We start from the raw sequence: 22,970 nt of genomic DNA, 5'->3' as shown, positions 1-22,970 counted from the left end.
TCTTCCTTTCGGCCTCGTTAACGCTCCAGCTGTCTTTCAGGCACTAGTTAACGACGTCCTGAGAGACATGCTGAACATTTTTGTTTTCGTTTACATGGACGATATCCTGATTTTTTCACCGTCTCTCTCGATTCATGTTCAGCACGTGCGACGCGTCCTCCAGCGCCTTTTGGAGAACTGTCTTTATGTGAAGGCTGAGAAGTGCACTTTTCATGCCGCCTCTGTCCCTTTTCTCGGTTCCGTTATTTCCGCTGAGGGCATTAAGATGGATCCCGCTAAGGTCCAGGCTGTCATTGATTGGCCCGTTCCTAAGTCACGCGTCGAGCTGCAGCGCTTTCTGGGCTTCGTTAATTTCTATCGTCGTTTCATCCGTAATTTCGGTCAGGTGGCAGCTCCCCTCACAGCCCTTACCTCTGTTAAGACGTGCTTTAAGTGGTCCGTTTCCGCCCAGGGAGCTTTTGATCTTCTTAAGAATCGTTTTACATCCGCACCTATTCTTGTTACACCTGACATCTCTAGTCAGTTTGTTGTTGAGGTTGACGCGTCAGAGGTGGGCGTGGGAGCCATTCTTTCTCAGCGCTCTCTCTCTGACGGCAAGGTCCATCCTTGCGCGTTTTTCTCTCATCGCTTATCGCCGTCAGAACGTAACTATGATGTTGGTAATCGCGAACTGCTCGCCATCCGCTTAGCCCTAGGCGAATGGCGACAGTGGTTGGAGGGGGCGACCGTTCCTTTTGTCGTTTGGACTGACCATAGGAACCTTGAGTACATCCGTTCAGCCAAACGACTTAATGCGCGTCAGGCTCGTTGGGCTCTGTTTTTCGCTCGTTTCGAGTTTGTTATTTCTTATCGTCCGGGCTCAAAAAACACCAAACCTGATGCTTTATCTCGTCTCTTCAGTTCTTCTGAGGTCTCCACCGACCCCGAGGGGATTCTCCCTGAGGGGCGTGTTGTCGGGTTGACTGTCTGGGGAATTGAGAGGCAGGTAAAGCAAGCACTCGCTCACACTCCGTCGCCGCGAGCTTGTCCTAGGAACCTTCTGTTCGTTCCCGTTCCTACTCGTCCGGCCGTTCTTCAGTGGGCCCACTCTGCCAAGTTAGCCGGCCACCCCGGCGTTCGGGGTACGCTCGCTTCCATTCGCCAGCGTTTCTGGTGGCCCACTCGGGAACGTGACGCGCGTCGTTTTGTCGCCGCTTGTTCGGTCTGCGCGCAGACTAAATCTGGGAACTCTCCTCCTGCCGGCCGTCTCAGACCGCTTCCCATTCCCTCTCGACCGTGGTCTCACATCGCTTTAGATTTTATCACCGGACTGCCTTCATCAGCGGGGAAGACAGTTATTCTTACGGTTGTCGATAGATTCTCTAAGGCGGCTCATTTCATTCCTCTCGATAAGCTCCCTTCTGCTAAGGAGACGGCTCAGATCATTATCGAGAATGTTTTCCGAATTCATGGCCTTCCGTCTGACGTCGTTTCCGACAAAGGCCCGCAGTTCACGTCTCAATTTTGGAGGGAGTTTTGCCGTTTGATTGGGGCTTCCGTCAGTCTCTCGTCCGGCTTTCATCCCCAGTCTAACGGTCAAGCCGAACGGGCCAATCAGACTGTTGGTCGCATTTTACGCAGTCTTTCTTTTCGTAACCCTGCGTCTTGGTCAGAACAGCTCCCCTGGGCAGAGTACGCCCACAACTCGCTTCCCTCGTCTGCTACCGGTCTATCCCCTTTTCAGAGTAGCCTCGGGTACCAGCCTCCGCTGTTCTCATCTCAGCTCGCCGAGTCCTGCGTCCCCTCCGCTCAGGCTTTTGTCCAGCGTTGCGAGCGCACCTGGAAGGGGGTCAGGTCGGCACTTTGCCGTAATAGGGCGCAGACTGTGAGGGCCGCTAATAAGCGTAGGACCAAGAGTCCTAGATATTGTTGCGGTCAGAGAGTATGGCTCTCCACTCAGAACCTTCCCCTTAAGACAGCTTCTCGCAAGTTGGCCCCGCGGTTCATTGGTCCGTTCCGTATTTCTCAGGTCATTAATCCTGTCGCAGTGCGACTTCTTCTCCCGCGCTATCTTCGTCGCGTTCACCCGGTCTTCCATGTCTCCTGTGTTAAGCCCGTTCTTCGCGCCCCGCTCGTCCCTCCCCCCATCCTTGTCGAGGCGCACCCATCTACAGGGTTCGTAAGATTTTGGACATGCGCCCTCGGGGTCGTGGTCATCAGTACCTAGTGGATTGGGAGGGGTACGGTCCTGAGGAGAGGAGTTGGGTTCCCTCTCGGGATGTGCTGGACCGTTCGCTGATCGATGATTTCCTCCGTTGCCGCCAGGTTTCCTCCTCGAGTGCGCCAGGAGGCGCTCGGTGAGTGGGGGGGGGGTACTGTCATGTCTTGTTATGTCTGTTCCTGTCCTTTCTCTTCACTCTGTTTCTCTCTGCTGGTCTTTTTAGGTTACCTTCTCTGTCTCTCATTCTTCAGCTGTTCTACATCTCCCATAACTAGCTCATTCACTCCTTCCCACCTGTTCTCTCTTCCCCCTCTGATTAGGTCTCTATTTCTCTCTCTGTTCCTGCTACTTTCAGTGTCTGATTCTTGTTTGTGTTTTTGATGCCAGAAGCAAGCTGTCGTCCCGTTTGCTTCCACCTTGTCCTATCCTGTCGGAGTCTGCCTGGCAGGTGCATCCTGCATTATACTAACGTTCTTTTTGTTCCATTGACTACGTTGGAAGAGGATTTATGCCATTCCTGTTTTTCATTAAAGAACTCTGTTTTCTGTTAAAACCGCTTTTGGGTCTTCACTCAAGTACATAACAGTTAATGTTGTAAATGACTATTGTAGCTGGAAACGGCAGCTTTTTTATGGAATATCTACATAGGCATACAATCACTCGTGTTCCAATGGCACATAGTGTTAGCTAATCCAAGTATATCATTTAAAAAGGCTAATTGATCATTAGAAAACCCTTTAGCAATTGTGTTAGCACAACAGTTTTCAGCTGTGCTAATTCAAGAAGCAATAATAGTGGCCTTCTTTAGACAAGTTGAGTATCTGGAGCATCAGCATTTGTGGCTTCGATGACAGGCTCAAAATGGCCAGAAACATAACTTTCTCGTCAGTCTATTCTTGTTCTGAGAAATGAAGGCTATTCCATGCGAGAAATTGCCAAGAAATTGAAGATCTCGTACAGCGCAGTGTACTGCTCCCATCACAGAACAGCGCAAACTGGCCCTAACCAGAATAGAAAGAGGAGTGGGAGGCCCCGGTGCACAACTGAGCAAGAGGATAAGTACATTAATGTATCTAGTTTGAGAAACAGATGCCTCCCAAGTCCTCAACTGGCAGCTTCATTAAATACTATCTGCAAAACACTCGTCTCAACATCAACACTGAAGAGGCAACTCCGGGATGCTGACCTTCTAGGCAGAGTTGTCCAGTGTATGTTTACTTTCGCTCATCTTAATCTTTCCATTTTATTGTCTGAGATACGACTTTTTCTTTGCAACTCTGCCTAGAAGGCCAGCATCCCGATGTCGCCGCTTCATTGTTGACGTTGAGACTGGTGTTTTGCGGGCACTATTTAATGAAGCTGCCAGTCAAAGACTTGTGAGGCCAAAAAATTAAGAATACAAAATAGTTGTTTACTTTAGAAGGTGCCCAATTCAGCTTTATGGGACACCATATCATCTGATGTGTCTGAAGTATAAATGTGTCTGAGGTATAATTCTGTATACGGATGGGTTTATTAAGACTTCCTGCCCAAGATGCAGTAAACTCGATTTTGTTTTTTCTTTTTTCTATGAATGATGGAATGTCCGCTACCAAGTCTTTTTTTCTTCTTGTTTATCAATGATTCTGTATCTCTCCCTTTAAAATGCTTCTTGAGGCAGGTGCCTTGGGAGAGGAGATAAAAGTTCCCGGATCCAGCTGTTAACTTCTTTGGGGTAAGGGACAGTATTTTTACATCCGGATGAAAAGCGTGCCCGGAGTAAAATGCCTACTACTCAGGCCCAGAGGCTGGGATATGAATATTATAGTATATTTGGATAGAAAACACTCTGCAGTTTCTAAAACTGTTTAAATGATGTCTGTGAGTATAACAGAACTCATATGGCAGGCAAAAACCTGGGAAAAATCCAACCAGGAAGTGGGAAATCTGAGGTTTGTAGTTTTTCAAGTGATTGCCTATCCAATATACAGTGTAAATGGGGTCAGATTGCACTTCCTAAGGCTTCCACTAAATGTCAACAGTCTTTAGAATGTTGTTTCAGGTTTCTATTCTATGTGAAAGAGGGGCGAATAAGAGCTGTTTCTACCAGGGGTTTGGCTGAAAGCCTTGATTTGTTGAGGGAGCTCCGTTCGCTTTAATTTGTAATGACAAAGGAATTGTCTGGTTGGAATATTATTGAAGATTTATGATAAAAACATACTAAAGATTGATTCTATACATCGTTTGACATGTTTCTACGAACTATAATGGAACTTTTTTGACTTTTCGTCTGGACTTAGTGCCCGCGCCTTCTGCATATGGATTACTGGACTAAACGCGCAAACAAAAAGGAGGTATTTGGACATAAAGATGAACTTTATCGAACAAAACGAACATTTATTGTCTAACATGGAGACCTGGGAGTGCTATCAGATGAACATCATCAAAGGCAAGTGATTCATTTTAACGCTATTTCTGACTAATGTGACAGAAAATGGCTGTATGGTTGGAAAATGGCTGTATGGTTTTCTGTGGCTAGGTGCTGACCTAACATAATCGCATGGTGTACTTTTGCCGTAAAGCCAATTTGAAATCTGACACAGCGGTTACATTAAGGAGAAGTTTATCTTTAATTGTATGTATAACACTTGTATCTTAGATCAATGTTTATAATGAGTATTTTTGATGTGGCTCTCTGCACTTTCACAGGATGTTTGTTTGAGACAATGCATTTCTGAACATAACGCGCCAATTTCAAATTAGGTTTTTGGACATAAAGATGAACTTTATCGAACAAAACACACATTTATTGTCTAACATGTAGTCCTGGGAGTGCCATCCGGTGAAGATCATCAAAGGTTAGTGATTCATTATAACGCTATTTCTGTCTTTTGTGACATCTCTCCTTCTTTGGGAAATGGCTGTATGGTTTTCTGTGGCTAGGCGCTGACCTAACATAATCGCATGGTGTGCTTTTGCCGTAAATCCTTTTTGAAATCAGACACTGGCTGGATTAACAATAAGTTTATCTTTAAAATGGTGTATAATACTTGTATGTTTGAGGAATTTTAATTATGAGATTTCTGTTGTTTGAATTTGGCGCCCTGCACTTTCACTGGATGTTGGTCAGGTGGGACGGTAACGTCCCACGTACCCTAGAGAAGTTAAGGGGCCTCCCAAATTAAGGCCATTTTGTTTGTGTTTACCCTACGATTTTTGTCAGTCACGCCAGCACTCACACACAACCCACCTGTTAATTTATATTTGTTAGTGGTTAATACTCTGTTTGATTTAGAAATGTGGGGTCTTTTTATTTGATTTTAGTGGGGTTTTCACAGGTCAGAAAGGATGCTGTACACAAATGAGTGTTTCTATTGTCAGAGTTTTGGTTGCACACAAGTACATTCTCTTGAGAAGAAGTGTATTGAAAAACCCATTGTAAACCTGATACACAAAATGTTTGAAATATCTTTAAATAATGTCTGAGGTAAAGGAAAACACTCACTTAATAGGGATGACAGTTACTTCAAATAGATTGATGTTTTCTCCACATCTTGTTTTATATGAAGAAGTGTATTGCTGTTGTTTTCTTTTATTTGTTTTTGCCTTGCTTCAATAACAAATCTCACCAGATTGGGTCTGCTGGATGGTCGGGATTTCTCCCTAAGGATTAGCCCTCTGACTCCCTGACCTGTAACTCTTCATTGAGATCGCCAAGATGATAGGGGAGTATAAGCCAATTGGGTGGGGAAATGGTTTCAACTGTGTGTTGTTATTCTCTTTGACATTTGTCTTAGAAGTCTGGATTTCCTGAAACAGAAATGCCTTAAACTAAACAGTTGTTCTGGTCTGTCCTCTCTCATGGTTATGGTGAAGGTGACCACAGATGGTATCTAGATGCATGAAGGGATAATTCGGCCAAAAAACAGTGTGAACCTCAACACCCTGTCTAATCGGCTGAAGTAATGGCGACAATGGCGTTCATTATGGTCCTTCACCACTTCTACCATGAGACCTGAGTCCAAGCCAGCAACCTGTACACAGCATCCAGTCGACACTATCAACTACCTTTTCTCTCATGTGACATGGGTCCATGTGGAGTGAGCATGGAGAGAGATCCAGTCCTAACTTCTCTCATGCTGCTGGTGTACTGGTAGGAAAATGGACAGAGACATAATGGACTGTAAAGGACGGTGGCTGCTCAGGTGAGAGACATTATCAAGGGCCATCCACTTTGAACATGTTCCGTTAAAAAGGACGAACTGAAACACTATCTGAAGAAGAACTTGAAGAAACGCCAGGAAGGATAAACATTTCCATAACATGTTTTTTGTTAAATGAGTGCTCAGTCCACATGCCCACACACACTGTATATGTAATGTACAAGTCTGCAAAAATGTTTTACTTGGTTCTTCCATGATAGACAGAACAGATAAGGTTAACGTTGATTCTATATGTGCACAGGCTCCACTGTGGGGAAAAAAGCATATGGTTCTCAAAAAGATTTTCAGCAGATGTGGTTTTCTTGCAAGAGTTACATTTAAAAAAGGAAAAATTTAACATTTAAAGAGGAGCTGGGTTGGAGAGGCATATGCTGCCACATACTGCAGTAACAGCAGAGGTATAGGCATCCTGATAAATAAGAATACAAAATGTTCCCTTACATTGACCAAGAAGGCTGTTTTCTAATGATGAATTGTACCTTACATGGTGAAAAATACACATTGATTTCCCACCAGGGGTAAATCTGGTGTTTTTAGATAGAATTCAAGCTATTGAAACATAGGACCAACACTTTAAGTGTTGCATTTATATTTTTGTTCAGTGTATTTTGATCCAATTATTAGTGGGGCTTATATTTAGCCTAATTTCACACACACTGAATTCATGACAATATTGTTAACTTTTAGAAATGCAATACATTTTACCATTAATTGTACAACAAAGCTTATTTAGATAACATGGTAACAGTCTTCCTGTCTAGGACTGTGACACATATTGACCCATTATCTGCATATTTGGTCTGCTGTGGCTTTGTAACCTTTCCTCCTGTTTTCACAATATGCATAAATGGATCGTTCCACGAATAGAGTGCCTTTTGCCTCCTTTTGATATTTGAAGTTGTAATTGTGCACCAATACTGAAAAGCCTGTTATATTAAAGTGCCATTTAACGTTAACAGATTTTTATTTGACTAAAGACTTGCTAAAGTGCCAAAAATCTGCATTTTGACATGTCCCTCGTGTTTTCCAGACTTCCAGACATTTCTCCATCATTGTAAAGCCCTAGTTATTTTATTGCTTTGACAAAGTCATTTCTGAAGATTATTATTTACTTCACGCGATAAGTGAATAACTTACATTTGTCCCTCATTTTAGGGGCCACCCTGTTACATTAATGGAACTCTAATTTAAATGATTCCTTTTATAAAATATTTTCTCTAAAGAAACTATGACATCAAATCATAATGTAAAAGCTTTTTTGTCATTTTCTAGTGTTGTGTGGTGGATAACTGAATGTTTCCCCATAGATAGAGAGGGTAGAAATGTAAAAATAAAATAAAATAATAATTGTGATGAAGCTAGCATTCAATTGCCCATCCCTATTGCACACAAGTTATGGCTAATTTAAGATGAAAACTTCAATCCTGTTAAGTCAACCCTGTTACTTTAAAAGTTCCAATGCAGCCATTTTATCTCAATATCAAATAATTTCTGGGTAAAAAGTTTAATTGAAATTTGAATTGAAAACTAACAGGAATAGCTTCTTAGCAACGAGCAATTTCTCAAGCAAGACTTTTGCTAGGATTGTCTGGGAGTAGTCTGAGTGGGGAGGGGAAAAGTAAAAATGTGCTGTTGGCAAGAGATTTGGCACCCTCTTTCTTATTGGTCTATTCATTTACCTGTATGGTGATGTCACCATGGAAGGCCAAAACAGGCTGAAATTAATTTTATTAAGTTTAACATGTCCTCTTTATGATACATTGTTTTAATCAAGTTTTGGGGGACCTAATTGCACTACCCAAAATTCCCCAAATATACTGGTCAAAATAGCATAAATACAAAGAAAATATTTAAATACAGTATTAAAACAGTTAACATTCATAAAATGACTGTGCATAATGCAGCACAAACTCAAAAGTATGTGGCTTACAGCCTGTAGAAAATGATACTGTTTCAGTTGCACTACATGGTCTCTGAGTAGTTAATTGCTATTGAAATGGTCTCTGAGTAGTTCATTGTTATTGAAATTACTTTAAGGCTTCCAATCCAATAAATCCTCTGGTCTAGTGCCTCACCAAGACAGTGAGTGGGGCTCCGCTGACACTTAATAACCTGGTAGGAATGGAACCCCCACCCTCATTGGTCCTTCATTGGTGTCTCTGAACCTCTCTCCTCCTCTTCTTCTTGTAGTCTCAGAGAGCAGTCTTCCAGTGGTCTGGGTATGTAATCTTCAAGTGGTCTGTCTTCATTTTGGTCCACCTCTTCTAATTCTTCTTCTTCTTCATCTTCCTGTGGTCTGTCTTCACCTTGGTCCTCCTGGTCTCCAACCAGCACCTTGCTGTACAGCTTCTGCTGCTCCTCTTTGAACGTATTTTTCACCTTCCCTCGTTTCAGCCCTCCATCCCTTAGAGCAAATAGATAAACACAGTGAAGAGCAATTTTGTACAACCCTCAACACATGTACACTTGCAAGAATGTACACACCATGATAAACACACAGCTAGGAATCGTGCTAGACAGGATGTGTGTGCAAAAAAAATCGTGCTCGACAGGATGTGTGTGCGTGTGAGATGCGTATTCACTGAAACTCACCACAGCAGGTCCACCAGTCCTCCCTGCGTGGCGATGGCTGCTTTTACTCTGTTGGCAAACTGCACCGCATCCTCTCCCTCCTACGCAGACAACAGAGATGGCTCAGTCAGACAGTTAACATTGAGTCTTCATACCAGGATGGAGTTTTTGACTTATCACTGTCAGGATTATTTAGGTCTAGACCTTAGGGGATTCCCTTGTTTATAACTGCATTATACAAATCAATAATAACAACGTTGCTGGGCTAAACCAAAACAAAGGCCACACCTCTCTGCTCATAGGTGGAAGGTACCAGACACTGCAGACGATGGCCCAACTGCTCATCATCCTCAGCAGGTAGTTGACCATCCCAAACTTACTGCTGTTCCAGAACGCGTCGCCAAACCTAGGGTCATACTGTCACAGGGAGGTCAAAGGGAGAGGGTTAGGTGGTTGAGAGAGAATAATAGATAAAACGGCAGTAGAGAGAGAGGGAGAAACTACCTTAATGGCCACAGGGTAGACAGTACAGCCTATCTCAAAGCTGCCCTTTTTGAACATCATCACTGAGGTATTGTTGACGCATGTGCCTGAGTGAGAAACACATTGTCACGCCGCATCATTACACACTCACACAGATCCGACATAGGGTGAATTTTCATCATCATTACAGCCTTCATTTGTTGCCATATCTCATTTCTATTTGAGCAGCACTCGATCCATCAGAAAAGGGTCCGTTTTCATACTAACCCTCTGGGAAGATGAGGATGGGGTGTTTAGTTTTGTCTGCTACATGATTGCTAAGCCTGGAAAATGAAAATACAGAACAGTGTAAATAACATGTTTATAACTAGGGAAGGGAAAATTACCATATTGCTTTTTAATGCCTTCGCCAAGTCTGACATTGAGAAATGGAAGGAAAGTATGATTTCCACAACATGCAGCTGCAGTATTACCTTTCGGCCACAAGGTGACGGTCTTTGACTTCAGATCTCTCAAACCAGATGTGGGGGCTGGATTTCACCATGGCTCTCTGAACTACCCCGATCAAACCACCATGGATCTGGCCAACCTGAGAGAGGAAGTGATGACTGAGTGGGAATCTTGAACTAAACATCTTGGCAAAGAATGGGTTATACATCTGTCTCCCAAGCACCCCACATATTCCGTACTAGCACACACACACACACACACACACACACACACACACACACACACACACACACACACACACACACACACACACACACACACACACACACACACACACACACACACACAGCTTTAAACAAACAGACAATGCTTACAGTTACACACTAGGATTTACATACAGTACCATAGAATAGCAGCCATCATTGGCCAGGATGATGACGTCAATGGGAGTTGTGTGATTCGCCACACAGATGCCTCCATTCTTTGGTTTGTTCTCACTGTCGGCAGAGCAAAGAAACGACTGAATGAGACACATTAACAAAACCGCCTATCTCATAAAACTACCAACAACCAGTGTGTGCCACCCTAATTGACATACAGTGCCTAAAGAAAGTATTCATACCCCTTGACTTATTCCAAATTTTGTATTACAACTTGAATTGCAACTGGATTACTTTTTTTTTTAAATCACACCCATCTATCTACACACAATACAATAATGACAAAGTGAAAACATGAAAACTGACATTTTTGCTAGTTTATTGAAAATGAAATTCATTTTCACAACCCTTTGCTTTGACACTCCAAATGTAGCTCAGGTGCAGACAATTTCCTTTGATCATCCTTGAGATGTCCCTACAACTTGATTTGGGGCAGCAGATAGCCTAGTGGTTAGAGCGTTGGGCCAGTAACCAAACGGTTTCCAGATCGAATCCCCGAGCTAACAAGGTAAAAATCTGTCGTTCTGCCCCTGAACAAGGCAGTTAACCCACTGTTCCCCGGTAGGCCGTCATTGTAAATAAGAATTTGTTCTTAACTGACTTGCCTAGTTAAATAAATGTTAAATAAAAAATATATATATAAAACATTGGAGTCCACCTGTGGCCAATTCAATTGTTTGGACATGATTTAGAAAGAAACACACCTGTCTATATAAAGGTCCCACAGTTGACAGTGCATGTCAGAGCAGAAACTGTACCATGAAGTCTTGGGAAATGTCTGTAGATCTCTGAGATAGAATTGTGATGAGGCATATATCTGGGGAAGGGTATAAAGCAATTTCTAGAATGTTGAATGTTTCCAAGAGCAGTGGTCATTGGGAAATTGAAAAACATATGGAATTACCCAGACTGCCAAGAGCTGGCCGTCCGACCAAACTGAGCAACCGGGCAAGAAGGACCTTGGTCAGGGAAGTGAACAATCTGTCGTTGCTAATGTTAGCAATCAACCTGCTTCAGAGTGAAAAAGACCTTAGAAAGTAAATCTTCACCCCAGTCTAACAGGACAATGACCCCAAGCATACAGCCAAGGTAACACTGGGATGGCTTTAGAACAAGATTATAAAAGTCCTTGAGTGACCCAGCTAAAGCCCAGACCTGAATAACATAGAAAATCTTGGGAAAGATTTGAAGATTGCTGTTCACTGCCACTCCCCATCGAACTTAACAGAGCTTGAGAAAATCTGCAAGGAAGAATGGGAGAAAATCCCCAAATACAGATGTGCAAAGCTGATACAGACATACCCAAGACAACTCAAAGCTGATACAGACATACCCAAGACAACTCAAAGCTGATACAGACATACCCAAGACGACTCAAAGCAGATACAGACATACCAAGACGACTCAAAGCTGATACAGACATACCCAAGACGACTCAAAGCTGATACAGACATACCCAAGACAACTCAAAGCTGATACAGACATACCCAAGACGACTCAAAGCTGATACAGACATACCCAAGACGACTCAAAGCTGATACAGACATACCCAAGACGACTCAAAGCTGATACAGACATACCCAAGACAACTCAAAGCTGTAATCGCCACCAAAGGTGCTTCTCCAAAGTATTGACTCTGGGGTGTGAATACTTATGTCAATTATTATTTATTTATTTCATGTTCAATAAATTTGCTAACATTTCTAAAAACATGTTTTCACAAAATCTATTTAAACCATTTTGAATTCAGGCTGTAACACAAAATATGGAATAAGTCAAGGGGTATGAATACTTTATGAAGGCACTGTAAGACTGGCTTTGAGCTCAGTACAAGATAGGGTGGTGAGTCACTAAATGGGCAGAAAGCTGTGACAAAATACAGTAGGTTTGTGTCTCTGTTGTCTGAGCTGATGTTGTGAATACTAGCCAGTGAGCATTTGGTTGGTCTACAGTACCTGTTGTGATAGGTGATGATGGCAGTGAGGGATCGGACACAGATGCGATAAGACATCAGATGAATCTTCTCACTGAGGTACGTCCTTAACCTGAGGAGATCAACACACTGACAATAAGGCTTTCACCAACACATAATCTTCTTGTAGATAAGGTACTGTAAGTTTGTGGTAATTCTGAGGGTGTTTGTGGAAACGTACCAGCCGCTTGGTATGAAGCCCACTATGGTAGTCAAGACCACAAGCAGACCAATACCAGAGGCTGCCAGAGTAACCCTGTAGAACACAAAACAGTCCACCACATATCAATTTTGTTTACAACAAAAGTTGTGATGTGCAAAACCCACAAAAAAAATGGTCTTTCATGCTAAATAAACACAATTCTCAAATCTCATTTGTAGACATCTTGATGTCCACAACAGCTCCTTGTCGGCCAATAACTAGCAAAGACGTTTCCTGCTTTAGATGCTGACCCTGACTCTTGACCTCTGACCTGAGTGGCAGCAGGAAGCCATAGCGGATGAAGAGACCCAGTCCCCAGAGCACGCTGAGTCGCAGGCTGATGTGGCGGGCGTTGAAGTTGCTGCGGGTCAGCAGGTTCCAGGACTCCAGCTCCTGAGCAGAAAAGCGTTTGGTCACCTCGTCATCCACGATGCTCTCCACCCCCCGCCGGCAGAAATACATGATGTCCGCCATCTCAAACTCAGGCTCAGAGCTCAGAGTGGTGCTGCTGGCACGGAGCTCCTGGATCTCCTGCTCCAGAGAGGACAGTTCTTTAGCTATGATACCTGAGACAAAGAGGGAGTGAGGGAGAGGGATGGAAAGAGAGACAGAGTTAACACAACAACAGAGACATTGCCATTCCCATTAGTGAGAGATGTACATTAAAAGGTCGTACCATTACTATAGGGTTTATAAAGATGTTGATTCTTCTCCTTTGCGCCCCTCTCCATCCGCACAGTAGCCCACTAAAAAGAGGGGGGTATCATACATTAGTTGTACATTAACTTTAAACCATGAATTCTATCCCAAAGGAATTTATAAGCCATATTCTATAGCTTATGACATTTATATTCATAATTCTTATCATTTGATGAGAAGCAATAATTTCTCTGTGCCAAGATATTGCATTCATAAGCCTGAAGGTGCATCACAGATAGTCTTGGGGACCAGACTGTATCTCCTAAATGATTGTGTTAGCCTGGCCGAGCAAGACTACATCACATGGTACAACTGACAAGGAGTCAAGAGCTGAGTAAGCAGATCCACAGAGAATAGAAACACAACAGCTATCTTAGACAGGGCAGGGTATTTGGGGGGCATGTGGTTTCCCCTGAGGGACAGACTGAAAACAGCCCACAGCACTGCATGACCGCAAAATATGTTCACTGTGTCTTTTAACGGTCAGCAATTAGCAATCAATATAATTACAGTAGCTATGCTTCAAGTTGGCCAACTCAACTATTTGTGGCTCCCATAATGTAAACAGTGCCACCTGCAAAGACCACGTCACTGCATGTTATACACATAACCACAGAACACATATTACAGAGCAGTGTACCTCTCCATGTTATTGTATATTAGGAGGTATGGACCCGGAAGGACTCAAACCATCCCAATCATTTAAAAAAAATATTTGACATTTAACTAGGCAAGTCAGTTAAGAACAAATTATTATTTACAATGACAGCCTAGAAACAGTGGGTTAACTGCCTTGTTCAGGGACAGAATGGCAGATTTTTATCTTGTCAGCTCTGGGATGTGATCGAGCAACTTTTCGGCCCAACACTCTAACCACTAGGCTACCTGCCACCCCATAGAAAAGGAGGATCCGAACTGACCCGAGGACAATCAGACCCAAACCAGAAGTGGTCAGGTCTATTCGGGTCTATCAGCTGTAGTTACATAGAATTTGGACCTGCTCGGGTCCCGGGCCGGGTATTCAGGTTCGGGTGGACCAGTGAAGACTACTGTATATCCCTTCCTAAACCATTTCCTCCACATTTCCTGTGGCTGCCCCACACCTAGGCCTAATTCACTCATGATTTCCTTGAAAAGAACCTCAATCCTGTGTTTGAATGTGTAGGAGATTATAATCATATTGATATGAAATCCCTAGTAATTTGAAAGTGCAATGCTGCTAGGCTAATTCAGCACTTACAGCCAAAGGCACTGTGACATGCCCCTGACAGATGCAAAAGGTTGATGTCAAATGTCATGTGGTAGGAGAGAACCAAACACACACACTGCCACCAGAGGACACATTTGACAAATCCACTGAGGGTAGTGGTCTCTCGTGCTCACTTTAGTTAATGAAAAATAAAATTATATGAATTGCTCCACAGAACAATGTCTATAATGCCATTTATTGTCAGTGAAGTTGACTGACCACATTAGGAAAAAACAGAGCCAAGCTGAAGTGACTAGTCTCTCCACAAAGCCGATCAGACACAACCTGGGGTGTAATAAGGGCAGCTATTCTAAATTGAGCCTGGCCTTAGATGAACGCCCCTTACTGCTAAGCGAATTCAAAATATAGGCATAGTTCAAGTTCATACATTAAAACTGGAATACAATTACTTTGTATTGGAGTATGAAAGTCGCCTATCAAAGTTTTTCAAAAATATCTCGAAGCAGGCATTCACTAAGGGCCCAATTCTGAGTTAGGAATTGACGCCTTTTCTACGCACTTCTCAGTAGTTGGTATTCAGACTTACCTTATTCAGTCGCGTAACACTCTTGCGCGCTCTGAATAAATTTCATAAACTATTGAAAACCCTCCCATTTGCTGGCAAACAGATTTTCTCGTGTAGTTTTTATTCAATAGGGTTTTCAGGACTTTTATCTTAAGCCATCCTTTTAGTAGAATTTTGTCTACATACACACAATAATATATCGACAGAACGGGTTCTGAATATTAGGGATCAATTAAAGAAATCCATCTAAATAAATGCATATTCGTCTCCGTTTCAGCACCAATTGGTAGATTTAAAAATACAAAGATTTTGTAGATTATTTAGGTATAGGAAAGTATTTATGAATCATTAAAAAAAAAACAGGTTTGGAGAGCCTTTACAAACAAAAGAAGGAAAACGGTGGTTTGATTCATTCAGAAAATTTCCACATTCATTTCTTCAACCCATGGTAATGTTGGAAGATTAGTGTAGATATAATTATAATAGGGAGAACAGTCTACAACAGTATACCCTGTTACCCTTGTCTACTGCCTGCACTAAACATGGCTGTGTCATCAAACGGTTACAAGTGTTGCGCCATGCGTCGGGTTCAGACTGTTACGGCTTGGTCTGCGCACCACTCCATTACGATTTAATTAGCCTGCAATAACAACAGGACCTTACAGGAGTTCACAGAGGAAACAAACGAAGGTAAACGAAACAATGTAATTAAATAGAATGATAATGTAACCTATATCAACTAAGGGAACTAACAGTAAATTGGCAGTTGAATATGTGTGGTTATTAGGCCTACTGACGGTCGATACTGATAGTGGCTAATATTTAACGTGATAGAAATAGGAAAAAGAGAAAGTCGGGGGTAGCCTGTAACTAAGACATTTGAGTGACCATCCCTGCAAGTTAAAAGGCTGTACAATTTAAATTCTGCATAATGTCACAGCATTTCATTTACTTTACTGTGGGGAAGTTGATCTGTTGCTATGCTTCAGTTTGCTTCCATATGACTGGTTTCACATGTCTCCAGTGATTATAAGGTCAAATAGACCTAAAACAAGTGTTATTTTTATTTATAATTCCCTTATCCAAACTGATTACTCATTTAACTAGCTCTTATCAAGTTGTAAATTACAGTGCATGGAGAATGGTGGTATTTCTATCAGAAAAAAATAAAGATGCTTTTTCCACTTGGACATGGTAGTTTCGCTAGATCTTAAGCATGAGAAAAGGTGTGTAAGTTCAAGGTCAGAATACGCATATAGAGAAAAGTGCATAAAAAAGGGAATTTTTTAAAACGTTCCATTTACGCACACTTAAGTAGAGTCGGAATCGGACCCATTGTGACAGTGTGAAGCGAACTCACCTCAAAGACCTTGAGAAGACTCTTCATGTACAGTCTGCGGATCCCAATGGACACTCCAAGGACGGCTGGCACGACTATGACTAGCAGCGAGCTGAATCCCAGAGTGAAGGATATGCCAAGGACTATACACAGCAAGTTATCAAATGGGAGGAGGAACCAGCCCATGTTGGCCACAGGTGAAGCCGGGGCTGTGGTGCAGTGGAGTGGTGAGGGGATATGGCAGGGAACAGGGAGGACTGATAAAGGACTGAAGAGAAGTCCAGGACCAAGACTAAGGCTGCAGATTAGTCCTCTCGTCCTTTTATAGCCTCAGCTTCTGAAGCCTGCACTGAAACAAGGGCTTCATGGGCACATTGGGCCTGGGGAAGCTCAAGTCAATGTCTAGGAGAGCAGACTGATCTCATCATGAAGACTATAATAAAGGATCCAGTCATGTCAGAGCATCCAAAACTTCAGTCCTCAACTTGATCCATCCTTCAAAAGAAAAAGGAAAATGGTAAACCACCAGTCTGTTTGTATAGGTTGTTTTTTTATGGTTCCTTTGCAAAAGGAATGAGACTGCCCTGGAAAAATGCAGATATTGGTGTAACTATCCTGTATAGTGAAGGCTGGTTAAATAGTTAGATGTGGGACACAACTGATGTTCAATTGCCATGTTAACTGAACAGTTAGCTAGCTCAGTGTTATGATGCTCTTACGCAGAGTTATTAAACGTCAGTAGATACAGTACATAACTAGTAGAGGTCCCATATGGTGCTGTTATAAACAACACAGCAACAGCTGGTTAGCAGCTTACTAAATTGCTAGCTAAGTAGTGTTACCTAGCAACCATCACTGATCTTTCCCATTTGGACAATAGATGCAGAACACACAGAACTAGTTCGAACTCAGAAAATCTATTGTTTCAAGGCAGATTTGCTTGTTAACATTTAGATAGCGAAAGATATCTAAAAATATCTAGCTAGCTAGCTAACATAACAATCTTGAAGCTAGCTAGCGAGCAAGTCAGCTAACTAAGCTGCTTACTAGCTCTCGAAAGCCCTTCTCTGTATGTAGCTAACGTTAGGGTTTTCAGCCATTCTCCTCTGTCAGAGCGTCTAGTGTGTGTGCTCGGGAAGCGCACTGAACGACCGAGAACACACTGGCACACAGGAGGCAATTTATGAACGCAACCTCAGACGAGCGTGCTATAATAATAATAATAAATAATTGCAAAATGTGTCGTTTAGCAAACAGTAATGATGTCCAAACCCTATTGCGATTATACTCACAAAATATGCAAATTACTTCTTCAGAGTGTGTTTACTCACTTCTTTTTAACTTGGCGGGCTCCATCAAGGAAAACGTATATGAGAAACTCATCATCAATCATTAGCAGGACTCCCTCCCTGTCTGCAATCATCGACCTCATACTGCGAGCTAATCCTCTCTGTTTTAAACCTGAGTCTGGTCTGCAGTGCCCCGAGTGGGGAAAGGGGGGGGGCTCAATCTGGTTTTAATGTCTATGCTCAATGCAGAAGTTCCAGGAGTGGCCCTGCTCTTCATTCCATCCTCTCTGGTTCCGTATATTTTTGTTACATTATACCCTCTGTCACTAGTAGCATAGGCCAGGGATTTGCAAGGGGTCCACGATTTTTTTGTGGTTAATTTGTGGAAATATATTGTTGGTGATTTGCATTTGTGATAAATTATATATTTTTATTAGTATCGCTATCTACAACAGAATAACATCGTGGATACCATTTTATTTCTAGTGCTTCCAGTATAAGGGAAGTTCTAGGTAGTTTTGCGAGCCAATCCTAACTAGTGTTAGACAAAAAAAAAAAAAAAATATTTCACCTTTATTTAACCAGGTAGGCAAGTTGAGAACAAGTTCTCATTTACAATTGCGACCTGGCCATGATAAAGCAAAGCAGTTCGACACATACAACAACACAGAGTTACACATAGAGTAGAGCAAACATACAGTCAATAATACAGTACAAAAATAAGTCTATATACAATGTGAGCAAGTGAGGTGAGATAAGGGAGGTAAAGGCAAAAAAGGGCCATGGTGGCGAAGTAAATACAAGTAAAACACTGGAATGGTTGATTTGCAGTGGAAGAATGTGCAAAGTAGAGATAGAAATAATGGTGCAAAGGAGCTAAATAAATACAGTAGGGAAATGTATTTTCGATACTGTCGCTAAGCTAACTAAAAAGCAGCATTCCCCAGGTGAGGATGGCTTTCACTTCAGCAGTAATAAATTCATGAACTTCTTTGAGGAAAAGATCCTGATTATTAGAAAGCAAATTACGGACTCCTCTTTAAATCTGCGTATTCCTTCAAAGCTCAGTTGTCCTGAGTCTGCACAACTCTGCCAGGACCTAGGATCAAGAAAGACACTCAAGTGATTTAGTACTATATCTCTTGACACAATTATGAAAATAATCATGGCCTCTAAACCTTCAAGCTACATACTGGACCCTATCCCAACTAACTACTGAAAGAGCTGCTTCCTGTACTTGGCCCTCCTATGTTGAACATAATAAACGGCTCTCTATCCACCGGATGTGTAGCAAACTCACTAAAAATGGCAGTAATAAAGCCTATCTTGAAAAAGCCAAACCTTGACCTAGAAAATATTTTAAAAACTATCGGCCTATATCGAATCGTCCATTCCTCTCAAAACTTTTACAAAAGGCTGTTGCGAAGCAACTCACTGCCTTCCTGAAGACAAACAATGTATACGAAATGCTTCAGTCTGGTTTTAGATCCCATCATAGCTCTGAGACTGCACTTGTGAAGGTGGTAAATGACCTTTTAATGGCATCAGACCGAGGCTCTGCATCTGTCCTCATGCTCCTAGACCTTAGTGCTGCTTTGATACCATTGATCACCACATTCTTTTGGAGAGATTGGAAACCCAAATTGGTCTACAAGGACAAGTTCTGGCCTGGTTTAGATCTTATCTGTCGGAAAGATATCAGTTTGTCTCTGTGAATGGTTTTCCACTGACAAATCAACTGTAAATTTCGGTGTTCCTCAAAGTTCCGTTTTAGGACCACTATATGTTTTCACTATATATATATATATATATATATATATATATGTCATTCGAAAACATTATGTTAACTTTCACTGCTATGCGGATGACACACAGCTGTACATTTCGATGAAACATGGTGAAGCCCCAAAATTGTCCTCGCTAGAAGCCTGTGTTTCAGACATAAGGAAGTGGACAAAACAGAGATGCTTGTTCTAGGTCCCAAGAAACAAAGAGATCTTCTGTTGAATCTGACAATTAATCTTAATGGTTGTACAGTCGTCTCAAATAAAACTGTGAAGGACCTCGGCGTTACTCTGGACCCTGATCTCTCTTTTGACGAACATATCAAGACTGTTTCACGGACAGCTTTTTTCCATCTACGTAACATTGCAAAAATCAGAAACTTTCTGTCCAGAAATGATGCAGAAAAATTAATCCATGCTTTTGTTACTTCTAGTTTAGACTACTGCAATGCTCTACTTTCCGGCTACCCGGATAAAGCACAAAATAAACTTCAGTTAGTGCTAAATACGGTTGCTAGAATCCTGTCTAGAACCAAACATTTGATCATATTACTCCAGTGCTAGCTTCCCTACACTGGCTTCCTGTCAAGGCAAGGGCTGATTTTAAGGTTTTACTGCTAACCTACAAAGCATTACATGGGCTTGCTCCTACCTATCTCTCTGATTTGGTCCTGCCGTACATACACGTACGCTATGGTCACAAGACGCAGGCCTCCTAATTGTCCCTAGAATGTCTAAGCAAACAGCTGGAGGCAGGGCCTTCTCCTATAGAGCTCAATTTTTATGGAATGGTCTGCCTGCCCATGTGAGACACGCAAACTAGGTCTCACCTTTAAGTCTTTACTGAAGACTCATCTTGTTATGAACTTGAGTGAAGACCCAAAAGCGGTTTTAACAGAAAACAGAGTTCTTTAATGAAAAAACAGGAATGGCATAATCCTCTTCCAACGTTGTCAGCGGAACAAAAAGAACGTTAGTATAGTGCAGGTTGCACCTGCCAGGCAGACTCCGACAGGACAGGACAAGGTGGAAGCAAACGAGACGACAGCTTGCTTCTGGCATCAAAAAACACAAACAAGAATCAGACACTGAAAGTAGCAGGAACAGAGAAAGAAATAGAGACCTAATCAGAGGGGGAAGAGAGAACAGGTGTGAAGAGTGAAAGAGCTAGTTAGGGCAGATGTAGAACAGCTGAGGAATGAGAGACAGAGAAGGTAACCTAAAAAGACCAGCAGAGAGAGAGAATGAAGAGAAAGGACAGGAACAGACATAACAAGACATGACAGTACCCCCCCCACTCACCGAGCGCCTCCTGGCGCACTCGAGGAGGAAACCTGGCGGCAACGGAGGAAATCATCGATCAGCGAACGGTCCAGCACGTCCCGAGAGGGAACCCAACTCCTCTCCTCAGGACCGTACCCCTCCCAATCCACTAGGTACTGATGACCACGGCCCCGAGGGCGCATGTCCAAAATCTTACGAACCCTGTAGATGGGTGCGCCCTCGACAAGGATGGGGGGGGAGGGACGAGCGGGGGCGCGAAGAACGGGCTTAACACAGGAGACATGGAAGACCGGGTGAACGCGACGAAGATAGCGCTGGAGAAGAAGTCGACTGCGACAGGATTAATGACCTGGGAAATACGGAACGGACCAATGAACCGCGGGGCCAACTTGCGAGAAGCTGTCTTAAGGGGAAGGTTCTGAGTGGAGAGCCATACTCTCTGACCGCAACAATATCTAGGACTCTTGGTCCTACGCTTCAACGGCCCTCACAGTCTGCGCCCTATTACGGCAAAGTGCCGACCTGACCCCTTCCAGGTGCGCTCGCAACGCTGGACAAAAGCCTGAGCGGAGGGGACGCAGGACTCGGCGAGCTGAGATGAGAACAGCGGAGGCTGGTACCCGAGGCTACACTGAAAAGGGGATAGACCGGTAGCAGACGAGGGAAGCGAGTTGTGGGCGTACTCTGCCCAGGGAGCTGTTCTGACCAAGACGCAGGGTTACGAAAAGAAAGACTGCGTAAAATGCGACCAACAGTCTGATTGGCCCGTTCGACCAGACCGTTAGACTGGGGATGAAAGCCGGACGAGAGACTGACGGAAGCCCCAATCAAACGGCAAAACTCCCTCCAAAATTGAGACGTGAACTGCGTGCCTCTGTCGGAAACGACGTCAGACGGAAGGCCATGAATTGGAAAACATTCTCGATAATGATCTGAGCCGTCTCCTTAGCAGAAGGGAGCTTATCGAGAGGAATGAAATGAGCCGCCTTAGAGAATCTATCGACAACCGTAAGAATAACTGTCTTCCCCGCTGATGAAGGCAGTCCGGTGATAAAATCTAAAGCGATGTGAGACCACGGTCGAGAGGGAATGGGAAGCGGTCTGAGACGGCCGGCAGGAGGAGAGTTCCCAGATTTAGTCTGCGCGCAGACCGAACAAGCGGCGACAAATCGACGCGCGTCACGTTCCCGAGTGGGCCACCAGAAACGCTGGCGAATGGAAGCAAGCGTACCCCGAACGCCGGGGTGGCCGGCTAACTTGGCAGAGTGGGCCCACTGAAGAACGGCCGGACGAGTAGGAACGGGAACGAACAGAAGGTTCCTAGGACAAGCTCGCGGCGACGGAGTGTGAGCGAGTGCTTGCTTTACCTGCCTCTCAATTCCCCAGACAGTCAACCCGACAACGCGCCCCTCAGGGAGAATCCCATCGGGGTCGGTGGAGACCTCAGAAGAACTGAAGAGACGAGATAAAGCATCAGGTTTGGTGTTTTTTGAGCCCGGACGATAAGAAATAACAAACTCGAAACGAGCAAAAAACAGAGCCCAACTGAGCCTGACGCGCATTAAGTCGTTTGGCTGAACGGATGTACTCAAGGTTCCTATGGTCAGTCCAAACGACAAAAGGAACGGTCGCCCCTCCAACCACTGTCGCCATTCGCCTAGGGCTAAGCGGATGGCGAGCAGTTCGCGATTACCAACATCATAGTTACGTTCTGACGGCGATAAGCGATGAGAGAAAACGCGCAAGGATGGACCTTGCCGTCAGAGAGAGAGCGCTGAGAAAGAATGGCTCCCACGCCCACCTCTGACGCGTCAACCTCAACAACAAACTGTCTAGAGATGTCAGGTGTAACAAGAATAGGTGCGGATGTAAAACGATTCTTAAGAAGATCAAAAGCTCCCTGGGCGGAAACGGACCACTTAAAGCACGTCTTAACAGAAGTAAGGGCTGTGAGAGGAGCTGCCACCTGACCGAAATTACGGATGAAACGACGGTAGAAATTAGCGAAGCCCAGAAAGCGCTGCAGCTCGACGCGTGACTTAGGAACGGGCCAATCAATGACAGCCTGGACCTTAGCGGGATCCATCTTAATGCCCTCAGCGGAAATAACGGAACCGAGAAAAGGGACAGAGGCGGCATGAAAAATGCACTTCTCAGCCTTCACATAAAGACAGTTCTCCAAAAGGCGCTGGAGGACGCGTGCACGTGCTGAACATGAATCGAGAGAGACGGAGAAAAATCAGGATATCGTCCATGTAAACGAAAACAAAAATGTTCAGC

The 22,970-nt window shown here is 43.5% G+C and overlaps 1 protein-coding gene across 1 annotated transcript; it reads right to left on the bottom strand.

Moving 5' to 3' along the window:
• Positions 1–6,445: 6,445 nt before the first annotated feature.
• On the bottom strand, positions 6,446–17,767 carry LOC135548351 (glycerol-3-phosphate acyltransferase 4-like). Its single transcript, XM_064977863.1, has 13 exons — positions 17,665–17,767; positions 16,355–16,828; positions 13,197–13,266; positions 12,792–13,086; positions 12,500–12,574; positions 12,302–12,391; positions 10,310–10,403; positions 9,930–10,045; positions 9,724–9,779; positions 9,478–9,563; positions 9,262–9,390; positions 8,995–9,074; positions 6,446–8,806 (listed from the first exon to the last, which is right to left on the bottom strand). Exons 2-13 carry the CDS (start codon positions 16,517–16,519, stop codon positions 8,539–8,541), a joined length of 1,524 nt encoding a protein of 507 aa, XP_064833935.1. The 5' UTR covers positions 16,520–16,828; positions 17,665–17,767; the 3' UTR covers positions 6,446–8,538.
• Positions 17,768–22,970: the final 5,203 nt, after the last annotated feature.

This window comes from Oncorhynchus masou, chromosome 11 (genome assembly GCF_036934945.1).
Source record: "Oncorhynchus masou masou isolate Uvic2021 chromosome 11, UVic_Omas_1.1, whole genome shotgun sequence".
In the NCBI taxonomy this organism is placed as follows: domain Eukaryota; kingdom Metazoa; phylum Chordata; class Actinopteri; order Salmoniformes; family Salmonidae; genus Oncorhynchus; species Oncorhynchus masou.
The sequence above is the reverse complement of the archived record's forward strand: the minus strand, read 5'-3'. Positions and strand labels throughout refer to the sequence as shown.